The sequence below is a fragment of the Leucopleurus acutus genome (genome assembly GCF_964270905.1).
Source record: "Leucopleurus acutus genome assembly, chromosome: 20".
Taxonomy (NCBI): domain Eukaryota; kingdom Metazoa; phylum Chordata; class Mammalia; order Artiodactyla; family Delphinidae; genus Leucopleurus; species Leucopleurus acutus.
In genome coordinates, this window is record NC_139162.1 from 31,261,095 (window position 1) to 31,280,925 (window position 19,831).

At 34.3% G+C, this 19,831-nt stretch overlaps 1 protein-coding gene across 8 annotated transcripts in view; it reads right to left on the bottom strand.

The window, feature by feature from the left end:
• The window catches only part of CHD9 (chromodomain helicase DNA binding protein 9), a 244,345-nt gene that overhangs the window by 146,854 nt on the left and 77,660 nt on the right, over positions 1 to 19,831 (bottom strand). For all 8 annotated transcript variants that reach the window (XM_082862789.1, XM_082862785.1, XM_082862790.1 and 5 more), the window contains one exon: positions 16,397 to 18,019. In XM_082862789.1, coding sequence (XP_082718915.1) covers positions 16,397 to 17,854 — 1,458 coding nt within the window. In that variant the 5' untranslated portion in view covers positions 17,855 to 18,019. The remainder of the gene's footprint in view (positions 1 to 16,396; positions 18,020 to 19,831) is intronic.

Here is a 19,831-nt window from a genome sequence, read left to right on the forward strand (position 1 = left end):
CCAAGCACAATATATAAAACAATAATTTTTAGACACTGTACATCAGTCAACCCATGACAGTAATCTCTGAGAGAAAGGAAACAATTGAGCTAAGGCTATTATCTTATTTGGAGAATAAGGAGGATGCTTCCAAGCTGCAGAACAACAGTGATATCAGGAAGTCAGGTAGAATCTCACAACCTGTGTTGAGGAGACAGAGCTGGAGGTTCAGGGGAGCCAGAAAGACTAGTTTGCAGGGGAAAGTTCTGCAGAGGAGACAGCTTCACAGGGAAAGACCTCCAGAAATCTTCAGTAGGTCTCCTCTCAAGGCTTTAGATAAGTACTGATCAATACTACTACTTTGTGAAGAAACTGCCCAAGGCCCAGAACAAACCACGTGAAAGCAACTGAGATCATACACTAAGGCCAGGAATAGTCCATCTTTCCATCAGCCAGACTGGAAAATCTTGCATTTCACAAGGAATTGGACAGAGAACTCACAAGGCTATTTTGTCAGTAGTGGGGGAAAATTAGTCCTAAATATTGTCCATCCGAACAAAGCTTGGAAACAGATCTTGTAAGGATAAACCAATTTCCAAGTAACTTACTGTATTTACTGTATCCCAGAACAAAACTCAAGAATATTTACAAAAATGTAAAACTTTCCAGCACTCATCAGGGTAAAATTCACCATGTCTGGCACCTATTCAAAAATTATCAGGCATGCAAAGAGGCAGGAAAATACAACCTACATTAAGGAGAGAAATAAATCAATAGAAGCAGGCTCAGAAATGACACAGATGATAGATTTAGTAGACAAGGATAAGTAACATAGCTAGTATAATTATATTCCAAATGTTCAGTAAATTAGAGGAAAGATTAAGCATGTTAAGTAGAGACATGGAAGACATAAAATTAATGAAAATGAGATTTAAAAAATACATTGGCTGGAGTTAACAGATTACACAGCAGAAGAAAAGAGTAGTGAATATATATTAATAAAATCTATCCAAACACAGAACAACAATAAAAATCCAAAACCAAAGACAGGGAAAAGGCTAAAAAAGAAAACACAAACACACACACACAGCATGAGTGAGCTGTGGAACAACTTCAAGCAGCCTAATCTACTTGTAACGGAGAACAACAAAAATATTTCAAGGAAAAATTTCCATGTTTGACAAAAACTATAAGCACAGATCCAAAAAGCTCAACAAAACTCACGCACAAGGAACATGAAGAAAACCACATCAACAAGTATCAGAATCAAATTGCTTAAAAACATTAGAAGAGAGAAAATGCATAAAAGTTACCAGGGAACAAATATACATTACATGCAGAGGAACAAAGATAAGAATTACAGAAGTCTTCACATCAGAAACAAGGCAAAACAGAAAACAGCAGAGCAACACACTTAAAGTACAAAAATAAACATAAAAACCACTGGCAACCTAGAATTCTATATCCAGCAAAAATATCTTTCAAAAATAAAAGGGAGGGCTTCCCTGGTGGCACAGTGGTTGAGAGTCCGCCTGCCGATGCAGGGGACGCGGGTTCGTGCCCCGGTCTGGGAAGATCCCACATGCCGCGGAGCAGCTGGGCCCATGAGCCATGGCCGCTGAGCCTGCGCATCCAGAGCCTGTGCTCCGCAACGGGAGAGGCCACAACAGTGAGAGGTCTGCGTACGGCAAAAAAATAATAAATAAATAAATAAAAGGGAAATGAAGACCTTTTACTTTATTTATTTATTTGTTTGTTTGTTTATTTACGGCTGTGTTGGGTCTTCATTGCTGTGCACAGGCTCTCCCTAGTTGCAGCGAGTGGGGGCTACTCTTCGTTGTGGTGCGTGTGCTTCTTATTGCCATGCCTTCTCCTGCTGCAGAGCACGGGCTCTAGGCACACGGGCCTCAGTAGTCGTGGCATGAGGGCTCAGTAGTTGTGGCTCGCAGGCTCTAGAGCTCAGGCTCAGCAGTTGTGGTGCATGGGCTCTACAGCGCAGGCTCAGCAGTTGTGGCGCTCGGGCTTCGTTGCTCAGCGGCATGTGGGATCTTCCCCGACCAGGGATCGAACCCATGTCCCCTGCACTGGCAGGTGGACTCTCAACCACTGAGCCACCAGAGAAGTCCCAACACCTTTTAGACATATAAAAGTTGAAAGAATTCATGACCATCAGACCTGCACTACAAGAAATGTTAAAGGAAAGTTTTTCAAGCAGAGAAAATGATATCAGATAGAAATTGGCATCTACATGAAGAAATGAAGAACACTGGAGGGACTTCCCTGGTGGTCCAGTGGGTAAGGTTCCGTGCTCCCAATGCAGGGGGCCCGGGTTTGATCCCTGGTAGGGGAACTAGATCCCGAATGCATGCCGCAACTAAGAGTTCACATGCCACAGCTAGGAAGCCCAAGTGCCACAACTAAAGATCCCACATGCTGCAACTAAGACCCAGCACAGCTTAAATAAATATTAAAAAGAAAAAGAACACTGGAAATGGTATATATGTGGTTAAATATAAAATATATTTTTGCTTATTCTTAAAAGCTTATTCAAAGATAATTGACTACTTAAAGGAAAATTAATAGAAATTTAGTGTGGAGTTTATAACTTCTATATAGAAGTACAATATACAACAACAAAAGCACAAAGTCCAGGATGGGGGAAATGGAAATACACTGTGATATCATTCATATAATATATATGAAGAGGTATATTACAATTGAAGGTAAACTGTGATAAGTTAAAGATGTATACTGTTAATATTAAAGCAACCACTAAAATAATATGTCAAAAAGTACTAAATAGTAGTTCAACAAAGGCTTACTTTGTGTGCCAGATGTCAATTTTCCACCTCTCAGGTCTAAATCCATACTTCATTGTCTGCTCCTGCAATAATGGAGTTGAAACCTGTACACATTTTTCCTTTGCCAGTGGCATAACGTCAAGCTTTGTTAGTAGGGGGCGCTGGAAGATTACTGGAACATGAAGGCGTTTCAAATCCTGGTTCCGGTGTGTTCTCTTCAGCAGGCTACAGAAGAATACAGCAGCCAGCAGGACACAAAATCACCCCATGGTTAACTTCATATGACACCTTCTTAGGCAGCTTCAAGGGAAGTTTTGAGTCATAACATCAGTCTATGGGCACTGTCCGCCCCCACCCCGCCAGTACCTCACAAAGCAGATGCCCAATGAGACTCACTAACATGACACTGCAGCAAATTTCTCTAACATGCGGTGCTCCATGGCTATGCCCCCTCTAATGAAGTCTGGACTGCAGCCCTGGTGAGAGGTGCATGTCCAAGATTTTTTCCTTCCTTGAGTACTTTGTGTCCATCCTAGAGATTGTGGCTGCCCCATTTATCTGCTCTTTTTTGTACTTTTTTTTAAAAGATTTTTTTGATGTGGACCATTTTTAAAGTCTTTATTGAATTTGTTACAATATTGCTCCTGTTTTATGTTTTGTTTTTTTGGGCATGAAGCATGTCGGATCTTAGCTCCCAACCACGGATTGAACCCACACCCCCTGCACTGGAAGCAGGAGTCTTAACCACTGGACCACCAGAGAAGTCCCTGTACTCTTTGAAATCTTCTTTATGCCTTAGTAGTCAGTCTCACATTAGACCAATCCTGTTTCAGTTAATAATTATTAATTAAAATCTCCCTGCTCATATTAATGTATAGTTTCTGTCGTCCCACTGGACCATGACCGACACAAATGAAATCATAAAAATTACTCTGTTAATCCAAAAATAGGCAGAAAATAAGGGAAAGAGGAATAAAGAATACCCGGGACAAATATAAAATTAATAGCAAGATAGTAGGTTTAAACATATCAATAAAATTAATCACATTAAATGTAAATAGTTTAATCACCTCGATTATAAAACAGATTGTTAAGTTGGATAAAGAAGAGAAGAATCAATTGTATGTTGCCTATAAGAAAGCCACTTTAAATATAAAAACAAACGGGTTAAAAGTAAAAGGATGGTAAAAGATATTCCATGTTAACACAAACAGAAAACAGAAGCGACTATAGTAATACCAAATAAAGCAGATATCAGAGCAAAGAATATATGTAAAGCCATGAACATAAGCTACAGAACAAACCTAAATAAATGTAAACAAATTCAAAACATAAAAATTTGTTCTCTGATCACAATGGAGTTAAATTAGAAATCAATACCAAAAAGGTATCTGGAAAAAGATTCAAATATTTATAAATTAAATAAACATTTCTAAATAACTCACCAGTCAAATAAGAAATCAAAGGGGGGAATTCAAAAGTTTTTGAAACTGAATAAAAATGAAATGCACCTAAGACAACACTTAATGGCAAGTGTATAGCATCAAACATCTATATCAGAAAGGAAGAGTTCAATGAATGACTTCAATTTTTCAGTTTAAAAAAAGTAAATTAAACCCACAGTAAGCAAAGCAAATAATAAAAATATGAGAAATCAGTGAAATCTAAAGCAGAAAATAAGAGAAAATCAATGAAACTCCATAAAACGGATAAACCTCTAGCTACACTAATCAGGAAGGAAGAGAAAAGACATTAATTATCAATGTCATAAATGTACTCTATTAACTGTACATTGAAAGGATAAAAATGAAAACATTATGCCAAAAAATTTGACAACTTAGATGAAATTTAAAAATTCTGAAAGGCACAAACTACCAAAAGCTCATTCATACATATAACCTAAGAGACATATGTTTATTAAAGAAATTAGATGTGTAATTAAAAACATCCCCAAAAATAAAAGTTCGGGCCCAGATGGCTTCAGTATTGAATTCTACAAACATTTAAGGAAAACAGAGAACTTCTACATGAAAACATAAGAAAAAACCTTGATGACTGTAGGGTAGGCACAGATTTCTTAAATATTAAACAAGCACAGTCTATAAAAGAAAAGTAATGAATAGGAGTTGTTCAAAATTAAAAACTTTTCCACTTCAACATATACTATTAAGAAAAGGGAGGGGCTTCCCTGGTGGCGCAGTGGTTGAGAGTCCGCCTGCCGATGCAGGGGACATGGGTTCGTGCCCCGGTCTGGGAGGATCCCACATGCCGTGGAGCGGCTGGGCCTGTGAACCATGGCCGCTGAGCCTGCGCGTCCGGAGCCTGTGCTCCGCAACGGGAGAGGCCACAACAGTGAGAGGCCCGCGTACCGCAAAAAAAAAAAAAAAAGAAAAGAAAAGAAAAGGGAAGCCACAGACTGGTAGAAAAGATTTGCAAAACATATATCTGACAGCTAGAATACTACAACTCAATAATAAAAAATAACCCAATTTTTTAAATGGGCAAACAATTTGGACAGAAACTTCACCAAAGAAGATATGTGGATGGCAGTAAGCACATGAAAAGATATTCAACATCATGAATGATTAAGGCAATGCAAATTAAAATCACAATAAGACACCACTACGCACGCCTTAGAATGGCTTAAATTATTTCCCCAGTGGTAATAAAAGTATTTACTTGCAAAGACTGTACACAAATGTTCATAGCATCTTTATTCACAGTAACCCCAAACCAGAAACAATATCCACCAACAAGTGAATGGATAAACAAATTGTGGTGTATCCATATAATGGAATACTACTTAGCAACTGAAAGGAATGAAATATTATACCTGCAACTACTGGATGAATCTCAAAATAGTTATGCTGAGTAAAAGAAGCCAGATTAAAAAAGAGTACAAACCATATTATTCCATTATACAACATTCTAGAAAATGCCAACTAATCTACACTGACAGAAATCAGATCAGTGGTTGCCTTGGTGGCGGGGGGAGTGGAGGATGGAAGAAAGGATTACAAAGGAACAATAGGGAACTTTTTGGGGTGATGAATATGTTAATTATCTTGATTGTGACGATGGTTTCCCAGGTATATACATGTCAAAATTTATCAAATTGCATACTTTAAACATGTTCAGTTTATTATATGTCAATTATACCTAAATTAAGCTGAAAATTTGATATAGAAAACAAATAGGTAAATGGTTATAGAGTGTAAGACTAAAAGCATATAGCCCCAAAATATAAAAAGTGATTATTTCTAGTTCATGAGATGAGGGGTGACTTTTCTTGTTTGTGCTAAATTTTTTCTAAATACGTTCAGTGGACATGTTTCACTTTTGTAGCTGTCAATTATATCTCTTCACATACTAGGCAGTCAATAGATGCTTAAACTAAATCGCTTTCATTGATAAACTTGAAATATTATCAATTCTCAAAGGAGAAACACATGTAAATATCTTACAAAGCTAGGTAAAACTTTAGTATTCACCATCATTTTAGATCATTTATATATTATGTCTAAACATATAATACTGGAGGTTCATGCATATTTGTAATATGGGTCTTATCTCCCTCATGAGTTACAAGAAAAGCAGAATGCCTCATATATTGTCTTACATATGACAGGTGTTCAAAATGTTTACTGAATTCATAAACGAGTGTCTTATAGACAAAGCTGTCTTAGAACTACAACTACATCAGTGCTTAGCACAGAGTATGTTCTCAAAATTTTGTATCCAACTTTTAAGAAAACTTAAATCCCTCTGTTCAATATGAGTTTAACCTAAATCAAATACCAAGCAAGGACCACTTCTTATTTCATACATAGCACAGCACCACACGAAATCATAGATGGTGACAAAGTACTTCTGAAATTGAATCCAAAATTTCTGGAATCACAAGCTTCCAACACAAAAACACAGCTAAGAAATTACACAACAGTACTCAGATCCTGTGGCATTACACAGGATAAATAAAGCAAATGAGCTCCTTAAAGAAATGGCTGATTCCAGGTCTGAGGCAAGGAAATTAAATACATCTTCTTACACCAGAAAGTAGAAGTACTTAGAGACTAATGAGGACATGTTAGAAGGGCAAGAGTTGGCTTGCAAAGATTCCCACTGGCAAAATATTAAAAAATAATAATAATGGCAATGGATTATAACATATTCAATGTTTTTTTTAAATCCATGGGTCCAACTCTTTATAGAAAAATCCCACCTATTAATTACAAAGGGATGAAGGTACTTTTACTAAGTGATAAAACTTAGCATCACCAATAATGGGACAAACTAAAATCATGTCTCCTAATGTAACCCAATAGAAGTATACAAAAATCATCTATGTGGCACCCTCACCAAGAAATGTTTAATTTGAATTATGACCAAACAACTAGACAAATACAGACAACAGGTCTGGACTTTTAAAACAATGGTGACGTCAGGAAAGAACAACAAAAAGGCATGAAAAGCCTGTATTAGGTTAAAGAATATTAAAGAGACATAACAACTAAATGCAATGCCTGACCTTTGATTGGATTCTGGATTTTAAAACAAACATCTATAAAAATTATTAGGATAATTTAAGAAATCTGAATTTGATTATACGATTTTCTGTTATTGATGTTTTATCACTTAGTAAAAGTAACTTTTATTTAAAATAAAAAGAGTGAGAAAGCAAATGTGGCAAAAAATTAACAGTGAGTCTATGTGAATGGTATATAGATGTCCACTGTATTATTCTTTCAACTTTCCTCTAAGTTTAAACTTTTTCAAAATAAAAAGTTAGGAAAAGCAAATAATGCTTTCAATATAAACAGTTTGAAGAAATTCATAATATTGATATTTCTAATATTGCTTAAACTGACTTGAAGTCACCTTTTTTCTTGTAAAATAAGAAAAATACAGATTTGCAGGCCTAGCCTTAGAAGTAAGTCTCTCTGTATTTGTAATGTCAGTACCCAGCACAGTACCTGATATATAAGTAGAAGGTGCTCAGTGAATATGTTTGTTGCTTATGGTCTTATGAGTTGATACGGTAGAAAACACAGTGAATTTAGAGTTAAGTTTCTGCTAAACCATTAGTAGCTGTCCGGTTTTAGACAGGTCACTTTCCCTCTTGACACCTCAAATACTTGATCTGTAAACTCTAAGAAATAATACCAACTTATATATACCCCAGATTATTACTAAAAAATTCAAATAATGTAAGTAAAACCACTTAAAAATACTATGCAACTTGTTTTATTATTTCTATCTCTAATTAGACTCTCAATGTTTACCATATTAGTTTTTAAAACTTACTTCTAAAAGTCTTACTTTCATTTGAGGAATTTAAAGGAAAAAAATCCTGAGAAATTTATTTAGCAATATAATCGTTTAAGTATATCTCTCAGTAACTAGTTATTTCTCTTTTGACAAAAAAGTAGTGCTCAAAGTTGACTCACATAGCACAGGGGTTTTTTTGTTGTTGTTGTGTTTGTTTGTTTTTTAAAAAACTTTTGTAATAGTTTGTAATAAATTTAAGTAGATTAGAAGCTCAAAAGAAAAGGGCCTTCTTTCTTGACTCTGCCATTTACAAGAGCCACTGGACCTTAGACAGTTATATATTATATGTACACATATTATAATATGTATATAAAATATATATGAAGGATCAAGTAAGTACAGACTGCCAAAATGTCATGAAACAAAGGGCTAATCAAACTTAGAGGGATACCTTCTTTAAATTGGATGGATCAAAGAAATTAATTGTTTGTAATTATCACTCATTCCAAATCACGTACTTGGAAAGCTAAGGGAAAGTGCTAGAAACCTCTATCAACTGAAACTGAATCACAAATGACAAGAGAACCCCTCTGAAATTATAATATAGATCAATGGGAAAGTATGACTTAATTTTCAATTTGAGTTCTTCAAAGGCAAAGGACCATATCTGATTCATTTTTGTAACTTCAGTGCCCAGCATAATCTCTTACACCTGGTAGACATCTAATAAATACCAAACAAATAAAAGCAGCAAAAATGCAACTTTCCAAAACACAGAGGTTATATAAAATTCATTCATTCACACATCTACAGTTTATATCTACATTTGACAGATACAATAAGGGTGCACTTTTTAACACTAAAAGGATAGTTATAAACTGAAGATACGTTGAAAGGTATACATGGAAAAAAAAAACACAAAAAAAACACAAAACCCAGCAACTCAAAGATATTTCTCAATTTGGAGACAACCAGTTGTAACTGTATCTTACAACACATTAATTGTAAGTGCCTCACCATAGTGTGGTATCATTCTCGCTTCTGAACACCCTTAAAAACTATAAAAAGGAATGTTAAGCAGTTATATGACAGCAAGCAAAATGACCTAACACTGTGTTTGCTTTTTGTATGAGGATAGAGTAAAATATTATCCCGCTCTAAAATTCTATGATTCCATGAAATGTTCAATGTAAACTTGTACTATTTTCAGGTATACAAACATATATTCATGTAAGGAAAAACTTTGCTTAGAGATTGGTTCTTAGCCATTATTATCTTGTAATAGCTTTAAATGGAATATAATCCATAAAAATATTGAATCACTATGTTGTACACCTGAAACTAATAAAACATTGTAAATAATACAAAACTTCAATACAAAAAAAAGATTGCCCTTTCATAATTTGTAAGGTATTACTTGCATAATAAATGTGCAAGTTATTTGCATAGTTGACCCGAATAAATTATCAGATTTTATTTAACTGAAAACTGCAGTCTAAGCTTCCTAAAGCTTAGACTGCAGTTTTCAGTAACTATGCACTTTCTCTTTCCATATATTACCCATACCATATTGTGTTAAAATATTTCCTTAATTTAAAATCATTTCAGTCCAATTACCCAAACAAACCTGATCTCCCATATTTAAGTACTCCAAAACAACTGTGTATTCATATTATCGTAATAGGAATAAAGTTTGATGGCTCAGTAGCCCCTAACACATTTTTTTTCAATTTCAGATATTAATAATGATAAGTAAATGACTGAGTGGTCCTAAGGTATTTGGGAGTGCACCTCATCAATAAAATTAAATACAATATACACCTGTAACTTATATACATCAACCATACTTCAACTTAAAAAAATAGCAAGGGTGAAAAAAAAAAAAAGACTTAAATACAACAAAACTTTGTTAGACCTACTTTGAAGTTTGGCTTGAATCTCATGCGCTTCACACACTGCACTATTTCTCACCGACTGCTGCCTCTTCCCCACCCCTGGAATTCACTTCCTGTTCACCTCTCACCCTTAAGTATGCATGTCAGAAGTCAACAGCCTTAAAGCTACTGTTAACAACTAGAGTTTCTGTTACTCAATGCAGAGATCAATCCTTCTACAATATAGTACACAGTTTAATAATTAAGATCATATTTTAGAACTAGCTAATATTCCAGAAATTCCCAGTCCAAACAGAACATTTTAATCTAGAAGATATGACAGAAATGTCAAAAACTAGTCCACTATAACTGAAAAAAAGCAACTAAAAGGGAAATTCCTGCATAGAATTTCTATTTTGTGTTTTGGTTTTGACAGCAAAGAATTTTGAAACTTCTTATAAGCAATACCTTGCCAAATGCATAAAGATTTAAACAAATTCTGATAAACAGAGGGATGTTACTCTATAAAAATTTAAATTATTCAATGAAACAATCTAAATATTACTTAGGTAGTTTTTTCTCTTCTTTTTGTCTAGGGCATAAGCGGAGTGACAAGTTTTTAAATTATTCGTTATCTGTTGATTTTTTGATGTGGAAAAGTTATGACTATTAAAAAAAAAAAAAACCCAAAACCCAAAACCAAAAAACCAAAAAAACTAGCAAAGAGCTTGGGATCCTCTGAATTCAATGGGTATGAGCAAAGTATAGCAAGTTCCTTGCTTTAGGTTTACATTTAGTTTTAGAGAGGTTTTCCTCCTTTTTTTTTTTATAACAATTTCACTCACAGGCAAAATCAGCTGTGCTTCTGATTAAGATAACTTTCAAATATCTTATGTGTTCCAGTAAATTCTTACTTAAGTGAGGGTGATTCCTGGAGGTGTAACAATAACCATAACAAATTTGAACATACAAGACCTCCCTATAAAAATCTAAGATTTCTTTTCATCTTTTCCTAACTGATCATTCTACCACCATCACCATCACCCTTGCAGGGGGTGGGGGGGCAGGGAGCCATATAATTAAAGATTTTGATGCTTAATAGAATACATTTCAACTATCTGGAAAATTTACCCATCTATGATAAATAATTCCCTGATGTTCCTGGATAGCAGAGAACTTGTCACATTTCCTTACCTTTCTTCCTTATTTGTAATTGCCACTCAGGAGCTAAACAGGCAATATGAATGATATATCTTACAAAGAAACCCAAAATTAACAACCATAGAATCTTAAGAGTTGAAAAGAACCTACCAATTTAGTCCATTTTCCATCCACTGCAGGAATTCCTTCTGTGACACATCTGAGCCATTCCATCTCCCTACTTTCAGTGAAAGAGCTTTACTTCAAACTTCCTTACACTAATCTGTTTTTCTGTGACTTCCACTTAGTAGACCCAATTCTGACCTCTAAAGTCCTTCAAACATCTGAAGATAATTATCAGGTTTACTTTTAGGGCATTTGTTATCATCTTAAACACAATCTTATTTTAAAAATGTCAAAACACTTTTGCAAGCAACAGTTATTTCACTTTACTTTTGTTCTTTGTTGTTTTGGGGTTGTTTTTCCCTCTGATAATGAACAAACTATCTGCCAGAAAACATGAGATGAATGGTCTTCTCCACTTAAAGATTCTAAAGCAAGTTTCTGCCTTTTAAAGGGGTGGAGGGTGAGGTGAGAAGCGAGAAATCATTTAGTATATTATTGTTATACATTACACTGCATTAATAATATACTTTGAAGTAAGTGAAAGTAGTTAAGACCATATATAATGGAGTCAAATCTGATTTGAATCCAGTCTGGCCACCGGTTGTCTCTACATTGGCTGTGTAACTTGCGGTATATTACTTAACTTTTCTGTACCTCAGTTTCCTCCTGTGGAAACTGAAGGAAATAACTGACTCCAAATAAAAGGACTGTTGTGAAAGATCAATGTGTTAATAATATATGTTAAGTATTTACAACAGTGGCACAAACATAGTGCTCTATCATAGTGCTAGTTATCCTAATTTTTGCTTACTACTCTGTACCTACTTTAAATTGAACTATTATGGTAATAAACACAACAAAAATATAAACATATTTTAATTACCTTGATTCAGATTTTTCCAGATCTCAATAATAACTTTACTGTTATAAGGTATTTAGCAACCTTACAATATGGCAAACTTTTAGCCATTCAAATTCATTTTCAGAAAAATATTTTATGACATGAAAAATGTCTGCAACATATTAATTGGAAGGTTAAAAAAGCAATTTGCCAAACAGCGTAAACTATGTGATCTCAACCTTGTTTCTTAAAAATGCAAAAATATGTAGGTGGAGGACAGGGAAGAGACAGACAACAGGTCTCACTGAAAACTTATACAACAAAATGTCAACAGGGATATAGTGATATTACAAGTAACTCATTTTTCATCTGTTCTCTATGTGGTCCAATTTTAAAATAATGATTATGTATTAAATTTTTCATCAGAAAAAAATCCAGTATTTTATTATTTATTTATCTGGCCACACCGAGTGGCTTGTGGGATCTCAGTTCCCTGACCAGGGACTGAACCCGTGCCCCCTGCAGTGAAAGCGAGGAGTCCTAACCAATGGACTGCCAGGGAATTCTCAAAAATCCAATATTTTAAAATGTGCCTTACATTGGCTGTTCTAACCTTTCTCTAAGTTTCTTTTTTTTAAACTCATAAATAAGTTTCCCTACCTTCAGGGGAAAAAAAATAAAAATTCAAGGTATTAAATAAAGTAATAAATTCATCAGAATACAAAAGCCAACAAGGAATTATGTACAATTATATACATCATAAAATTCTATCTCCTGTGTTGATTGCTATTTTAGCTATCCCACATATCTTTCACTGCTGTAGAACTTTTACAGTAAATTTAATTTACAAATATTGAGAGATCGCACACTGCTCCATAGAGTGTTTCCACTTTACAAATAAGAAGACAAAAATGAAAGATTTTGTGTTACAAAATAGCAGTATGTCATAAAAGAGCAATGAAAAGTTGATAGTATTATTCTCTCAAAATTCCTTTGCTATAAAAGTTAGAGATGAAAATAAGCTAGTATTTTCTCTATTATGGTTTGTGAGTATTTACATTTAGAAACACTTGCTGTTGCTTCTCACCTTTTTTCTCTTCTCTTTTTTAAATGGTAAAATTCTAGAGTCAATTATATAAGAAATGTTCTCAGCAATATTCACTGTTTTTAATGATTGACACAGACTCTAAGACATTTGAAATTATATCCACAAACACCCTACCTCAGTTGGGGAATAATAAAAAGCAAGGCTTAGAAATATTCTTTACATATCCAATATTCTCAGTGAAGCTTTCTAAAATTCTAAATAGAGAGCCATCCGTGAGTTTTCAAACAGTAGATTAATAAATATCTTATTTTGGCTATAACAATATGTGTCCTTTTTTAAAATTTTGATAAACCAAAAATTATACCACTTCATTCTATACACATATTTAACAATGCTAATTTAGTCTGAAATGAAATTACTACGTTTAAGAGAGTTTAAAAAAAAAAAAAAAACCTAGGAAAAAAATTCTTTTCATAGAACCTGGGGAAAACTGTAATAGTGTAACATTCTGTCTACGTCGTAACCATAACTGTTCAGAAAATGCCAAAAATTACACAGATAAAAGACTTATATGCTCTGCCACAGTTTGTCATAAATTATAAATATTAAATAATTTAAATTTCACATATTTAGGATATCTGACATAATTCTGTACATATAATACCTATATGCAATCCATATTAATCATAATCAATCTCCTACCTACTCTACCAATCCATCTCTATTCTTCACCCCGACAATGAAAAATGTCCAACTCTAAGTCTTAACACTAAGAAATAATAGGAAACTTGAGAACAGACTTTCAATAAGTCAGATAAGTATTCAAAGCCAGCTGCCCTTTATCAGTTTTTAAACATGTAACAAAAAGAATAAGAAGTTAGTAAAACAAAACAAACTCTGAAACAAAAAGGTGAGTAGATTTAAATAAAACCTTATGAATGCATCAGTGTACATAAGATGATTTATTAAAGGCTGCTGCTGATGGGTCTGAAAAAAGTTTCTCTCAGATGGTATTCAGTACTGATACCTAAATATTAGTATTAAGTTTAGTACTAATATCTAGATATCAGTATTAGGGACTACTTTAGATATTTATAATTATCCTCCATTCATTCCAAATCTATAAAAGGGAACCTGTACTTCTTTTTAAAGCTCGTAGAACATGTTTAGGAAAACATGAATTAAAAAAAAAATCCTCAGAAAAATACAATTAAGAAAAGAAGTTAATAAATTTCAGATTTCATAACTTCAATTATATGCTGGACAAATTAATTAGTCAAGGTAGACAGATAGCTACATAAAAAGTAGATAGATGACCCTAGGTTCAATCAGTAGAGGTTTTTCCCCAGGGTCCTTCTAACTAAGATGCTTGATCCTCTTCCAGCAGAGGGAGCAAAATCATAATATTATTATATTCAGGCCACAAAAAGAAGGGGAGGAGGAGAGTTTACAAGTCCCTTTTAAATATCTTAAATCTATCTAGACAATTCAAAAGCTGTACTGAAAATATCATGATTCCCAAAGGAAAAGAAAAAGATTTTATCTTTTTCAAACACTTCAAAAATGGTTCCTAAATACTTAGTTTCAAGAACCATGGTATACTTCATTGTCCACCAAATCTCACAAGTAAACAACGTACTGAAGCGTTTTATAAATCTTTAACAACAAACTTTCAGAAAAATGATAAAAATATTGCATTAAATACATTTAAAAAAATTTTAGAAGTAATACATTCACATGACAAAAGCTATAAAAAACAAAGGAAAGTGTAATTGCACTACCCTAAAATAATCTATTTCCTTTCAGTATTTTTCATATGTATATTTTCATACTGCTATGAAAAATTATAATTTTAATTTAATTTAATTAAAAAATTAAATTTATACTTATAAAAACATTTATTAAGTGCTTATTATATGCTAGGCATGGTTTTAAGCACTTTTACATGTTACAACTCTCTTCATCCTTATCAAAGCCCTTTTATTTTCCTTATTTAAAGATGAAGCAAATGAGATGCATAGAAATTATTAAATAGCTAAAAGTCACGCACCAAATAAGTAACATGAGCCAAGATTCTAACCCCGGTAGTCTGGAACCAAAGCCTGTACTCTTAACCACTTTACTGTGATCTTAATTTTGAATTATGCTTTTCCCCTATCACTAACATATTATCAAAGTCTTTTTAATGCCTATAATAGTCCATCTAATACGGATATGATAACAAACTGTGCTGTTTCCAATTTTCCCTTATAGATACAGCAAGATAAATACCTTTGGGTATATTACTTTTGCTATGTTTGGGTTATTGTAATAAAGTATTTGTATACTCAAACATGCCAACAAATTGCTTTCCAAAATATCTGTATCAATTACAAAGCTATGTAAAAGTTCCAATTTCGCCATAAATTTGCCAGTGTTAAGCATCAAAATTAAAAAATTTTTTCTGGGGAGGGGGAAGGGTAAGCTGTGACAAAGCGAGAGAGTGGCATGGACATATATACACTACCAAACGTAAAATAGATAGCTAGTGGGAAGCAGCCGTATAGCACAGGGAGATCAGCTCGGTGCTTTGTGACCACCTAGAGGGGTGGGATAGGGAGGATGGGAGGGAGGGAGACGCAAGTGGAAGAGATATGGGAACATATGTATATGTATAACTGATTCACTTTGTTATAAAGCAGAAACTAGCACACCATTGTAAAGCAATTATACTCCAATAAAGATGGAATAAAAAAAAAAGATTGCTCACAAAAAAATAAAGTCTATTAAACAAAAACAAATTTTTTTTCTAGTAGGTAAAAATGAAACCACACTGCAACTGAGTTATTACTAAAGTTGCATATTATTCTGAACGTTATGTTTACTAATTCGACTTCCAATTTCTGTGAATTTCAGCTTTTATGTTTTAACCAATTATCAACTGAGATATTATCAAATTATATGAGTTTTTTATAGGAATATTAACTCTACACCCATTATATTTGCAACAAAATGTTCCCAATCTATTGTTTTCCTTTTAATTATGGTTAAGTTTTTGTTTTTGATAATAAATCTTTCTGTTAAAGGCAATCATAATTGAAAGTTACAACAGACGTCTTAATACCTTATAATTTTCTAAATATAGAAGTCTATTGCTTTGAGCACATCAATGAATGAAACTTTCAAATATGAGACTACTGAAAATAGAAACCTTTATCAAAATATACATTCACCTGACAGAATGACTGAGTTTGAGAAATTCTGAATATGTCTCATATGAAATTAACTCAATGAGTAAAAACTCACCCCACCCCAAACCACCAAAATTAGAGCTACATACCTGTCGCTGTAAACATAGGCGATTTCTGTCATGTAAATGCTGATGATTAGAAAGTGATGAATGCCAACTCCGAGCCTGAGTATGCAGCTGAGTTTGAGCCATATCAGAAGGCCGTGTTACGAGATGTGAAGTAAATTGCCGATCAAGGTCATGATCTAAAACATGACTTGAATTATCTTGTCCAAATGCTGACTCATCAAATTGGGGAAGGAGACCCTCCTGAAGGAGGTCTTCTGGGTCAAGTCCTGTGAACGGCTCAGTTTGAGATTCCACTTGATGAAGTAAATTCTCTTCTAACGATGAAAAGCCATTAGTTTCTACATGATCATTGAAATGGCCCATTTGAGTTCCTGAGTCAACAGGATCCGGGAAGTTCATGTGAACAGGAGATAATTTTGAATTGCTGTAATTACCCTGAGGATGTGATGAATGCAACATTTGGAAGTTATTTGAATGCAGCGATGTATTGGGATTTAGCATATGCTGAGTCGATTCTTGCTTGATTCCCCTATGAGGTGAAAAGGAATTACTCCCAGTAAAATCAGATAAAGTCTGATTTGTATGATTAGGTGCAAGAACTGCAGAGGACTGAAGAAGACTATTTGGTGACACATGATTACTGGAAAAGGAATAATGTGAAGAAAACTGCTGTGAATTACTGACAGAACAAGAAGTCATATTTGGAGAAGGTCCATTAAAATTTCCTTCTTGATGATTGCTACACTTCAGGAAGTGTACTGAAGGATTTGACGTTTGAGAAAATTGCTGCATCGAAAGGGACTGCTGTGAAGTAGATGCATTATTAATTTGTGGTGGATGGTTAACACTGACTCTGTGTGGACCAGAAACATTAACATCCATAAAATTTTTAGACTGGCTAAGAGAATTTTGCCCTGGGTTAAGATTATTTCTGTTTTGTTGTGAGCGTAGCGAAGTGCACTGTGTTTGTTGTTCATTGGCCTGAAATAAGGCAAAGTCATGGTGTGCCACAAAGCTTTTAGTTTGATGCATAGAGTGAGAATGTCCTTGTTGGTGAAAAGGAGACCCATTTTGACTTGAAATGCTAGTAGCTGTCTGATGGCCCCACATTGGACTGCCATCTGCTACATCTGGAAACAAACCATTGGGCTGGTTCTGAGGGTGGATCGGAGAACAGTTAAACTGAGAGTGTGGAGATAACACATGTTCAGCTGGGCTACCAAAAGACTGATTAACTTGGTGAAATTTCATTGAATCAAACTGATTTAACTGTTCATAATCAGTCATCTTCTGATGTGTTGGAGTACCTTGAACATGGTTCAGTGAGTCTATGTGCAAAGGTTCAAATTCTGCACCCAAGTTCAATTCATCAACTAGTGAAACAGGTCCTGGTTGTACAAATGCATCGTCTGACAAACCTTCTAAGGTCTCACCAAACAGATTGGCATCATCAAAAAAGTCCATCATTGGATCTGTCATCTTGAAAAATTCAATAACAAACTGGGCTGTTCACTCCAAATGGAGTATATTCAGCTTCTCTGTAGTAGATATTAATGGATCATTTCCAAAGGTCATCAACTAATCCGAAACAGGTCAATGTTCATTATTGCTCTAGATAACGACATGTCAGGAAGTGTCAGAATCCTAGGAAATAAGAACAAAAAGTTTGATAATGAATATTCATTGAAGTTTTACAAACAAAGTTTACATATGATTTAAAAAACATAAAATCTCAGTGTACAGTATGTTTTGGTAGAGTAATTCATTGCAAATAGCTCATTAATATTCCTTACAAGGAATCGACATATATACACTACCGAATGTAGAATAGTTGGCTGGTGGGAAGCAGCAGCAGAGCACAGGGAGATCGGCTCGGTGCTTTATGACGACCGGGACAGGGCTGGGACAGGGAGGATGGGAGGGAGGCTCAAGAGGGAGGAGATGTGGGGACATGTGTATGCATATGGCTGATTCGCTTTGTTGTGCAACATAAACTAACACAGTATTGTAAAGCAATTATACTCCAATAAAGATCTATTTATTTTTATATATATATATTCCCTACAAGGAAAAAATTTCTAGTACGGGGACATGACTATATGCATTTAAAAGTAATGATGTATATTACTTCATTTTGAAGTTCACATGTTATAATGACAGAATGTAAAGTAAACTTGAGAATGGAATGTCAGACTCTCTCCCATACCATGAAATGGCCATCACTCCCCAGCAGCTCTAGCATGTATAAAATATATATGTATTACATTTTAATGTTATGTCTTGCTAAGATAACTGACATCAGAATCCTCTTAGATTAGCAAGTATGCTGTGATCTTTTGCTCTAGACCTCTTGAGCAGATAAAGCTACTATTTCATATGGTATATGTGGAACTACATCAAGAAGAACAACTGTATGAGGTCATGATAAGCTGGCCCTAAATGAGATAAAAGTTAGCCATCTGGTCAGCTGACAGACAACACAGACATGTGCTATGCTGGGGATGTTGCAATATATTGCCACCATGGTCCTCTTGTTCATCTACCATGGAAGATCAGCCTACTGACAGCCAACTGATTTAGACATCTGTGTAGCAAAACCAAGCACCTTTCTGTTAACAGTTATATTCGTTACTCTATCCCTAAGAGGCCCACCATTAAATCATTTGGAATAACCCGTTGCTTATTATGGCTACTAAACTGTGCAAATAAAGTGTATTGATAATCAAGCTGAGGCAAAAACAAACAGTAGCTTAAGCTAAGCAATAAATTAATCTTACGATAATATCAAGAGAAAAAATGATAACATTTATACACACACACCCCTCATATACATACATACAATTTATGTGTGGAAAGGATCTAATAGGTTACTTGCTAATCTAATATGAAATGGCTGGCTAATTTTGTTCCAGGCTGGACTCATTCCAAACATTTTCAACAAAGGTAATTTAGGGTTCTGCCCCCGCTGTCTTACACAGAGAACCACAAATGGAGATACTTGCTTCTCTACATATTAGTTTATTCAAAAATTAGCAGAGGTCTAAGAAACTTTTCCAGAACTTCTATTTTGGGAGGTCCGTTTTAGAAAATATAAATACCCTAAACAAAATGTCTGTTCACTATTTAAATGAAGAAATACTTCTGAAAAATTCTGAGAAGGAAAAACTACCAAAATCTATATTAATTTTACCTAGAAATGGACTTATCAATCACAATGGTATACAAATGCTTTAACAAACATGTAATTTTAAAAAAGGTACAAATGCAGAAAAAAAGAAATTATTTTTCCAGATTTTATAATTGTGAGACAAAGCAGATAGAGTACTATATGTTCTGAACTGAACACAGCATTAACCAAAATAATAATAATAATAAAGTAGGTTAAGTCACTTCTCTGGAACATACCTTATATTTAGCTATAGACTCTAGACAAGGGAACATCTATGTATACCTAAC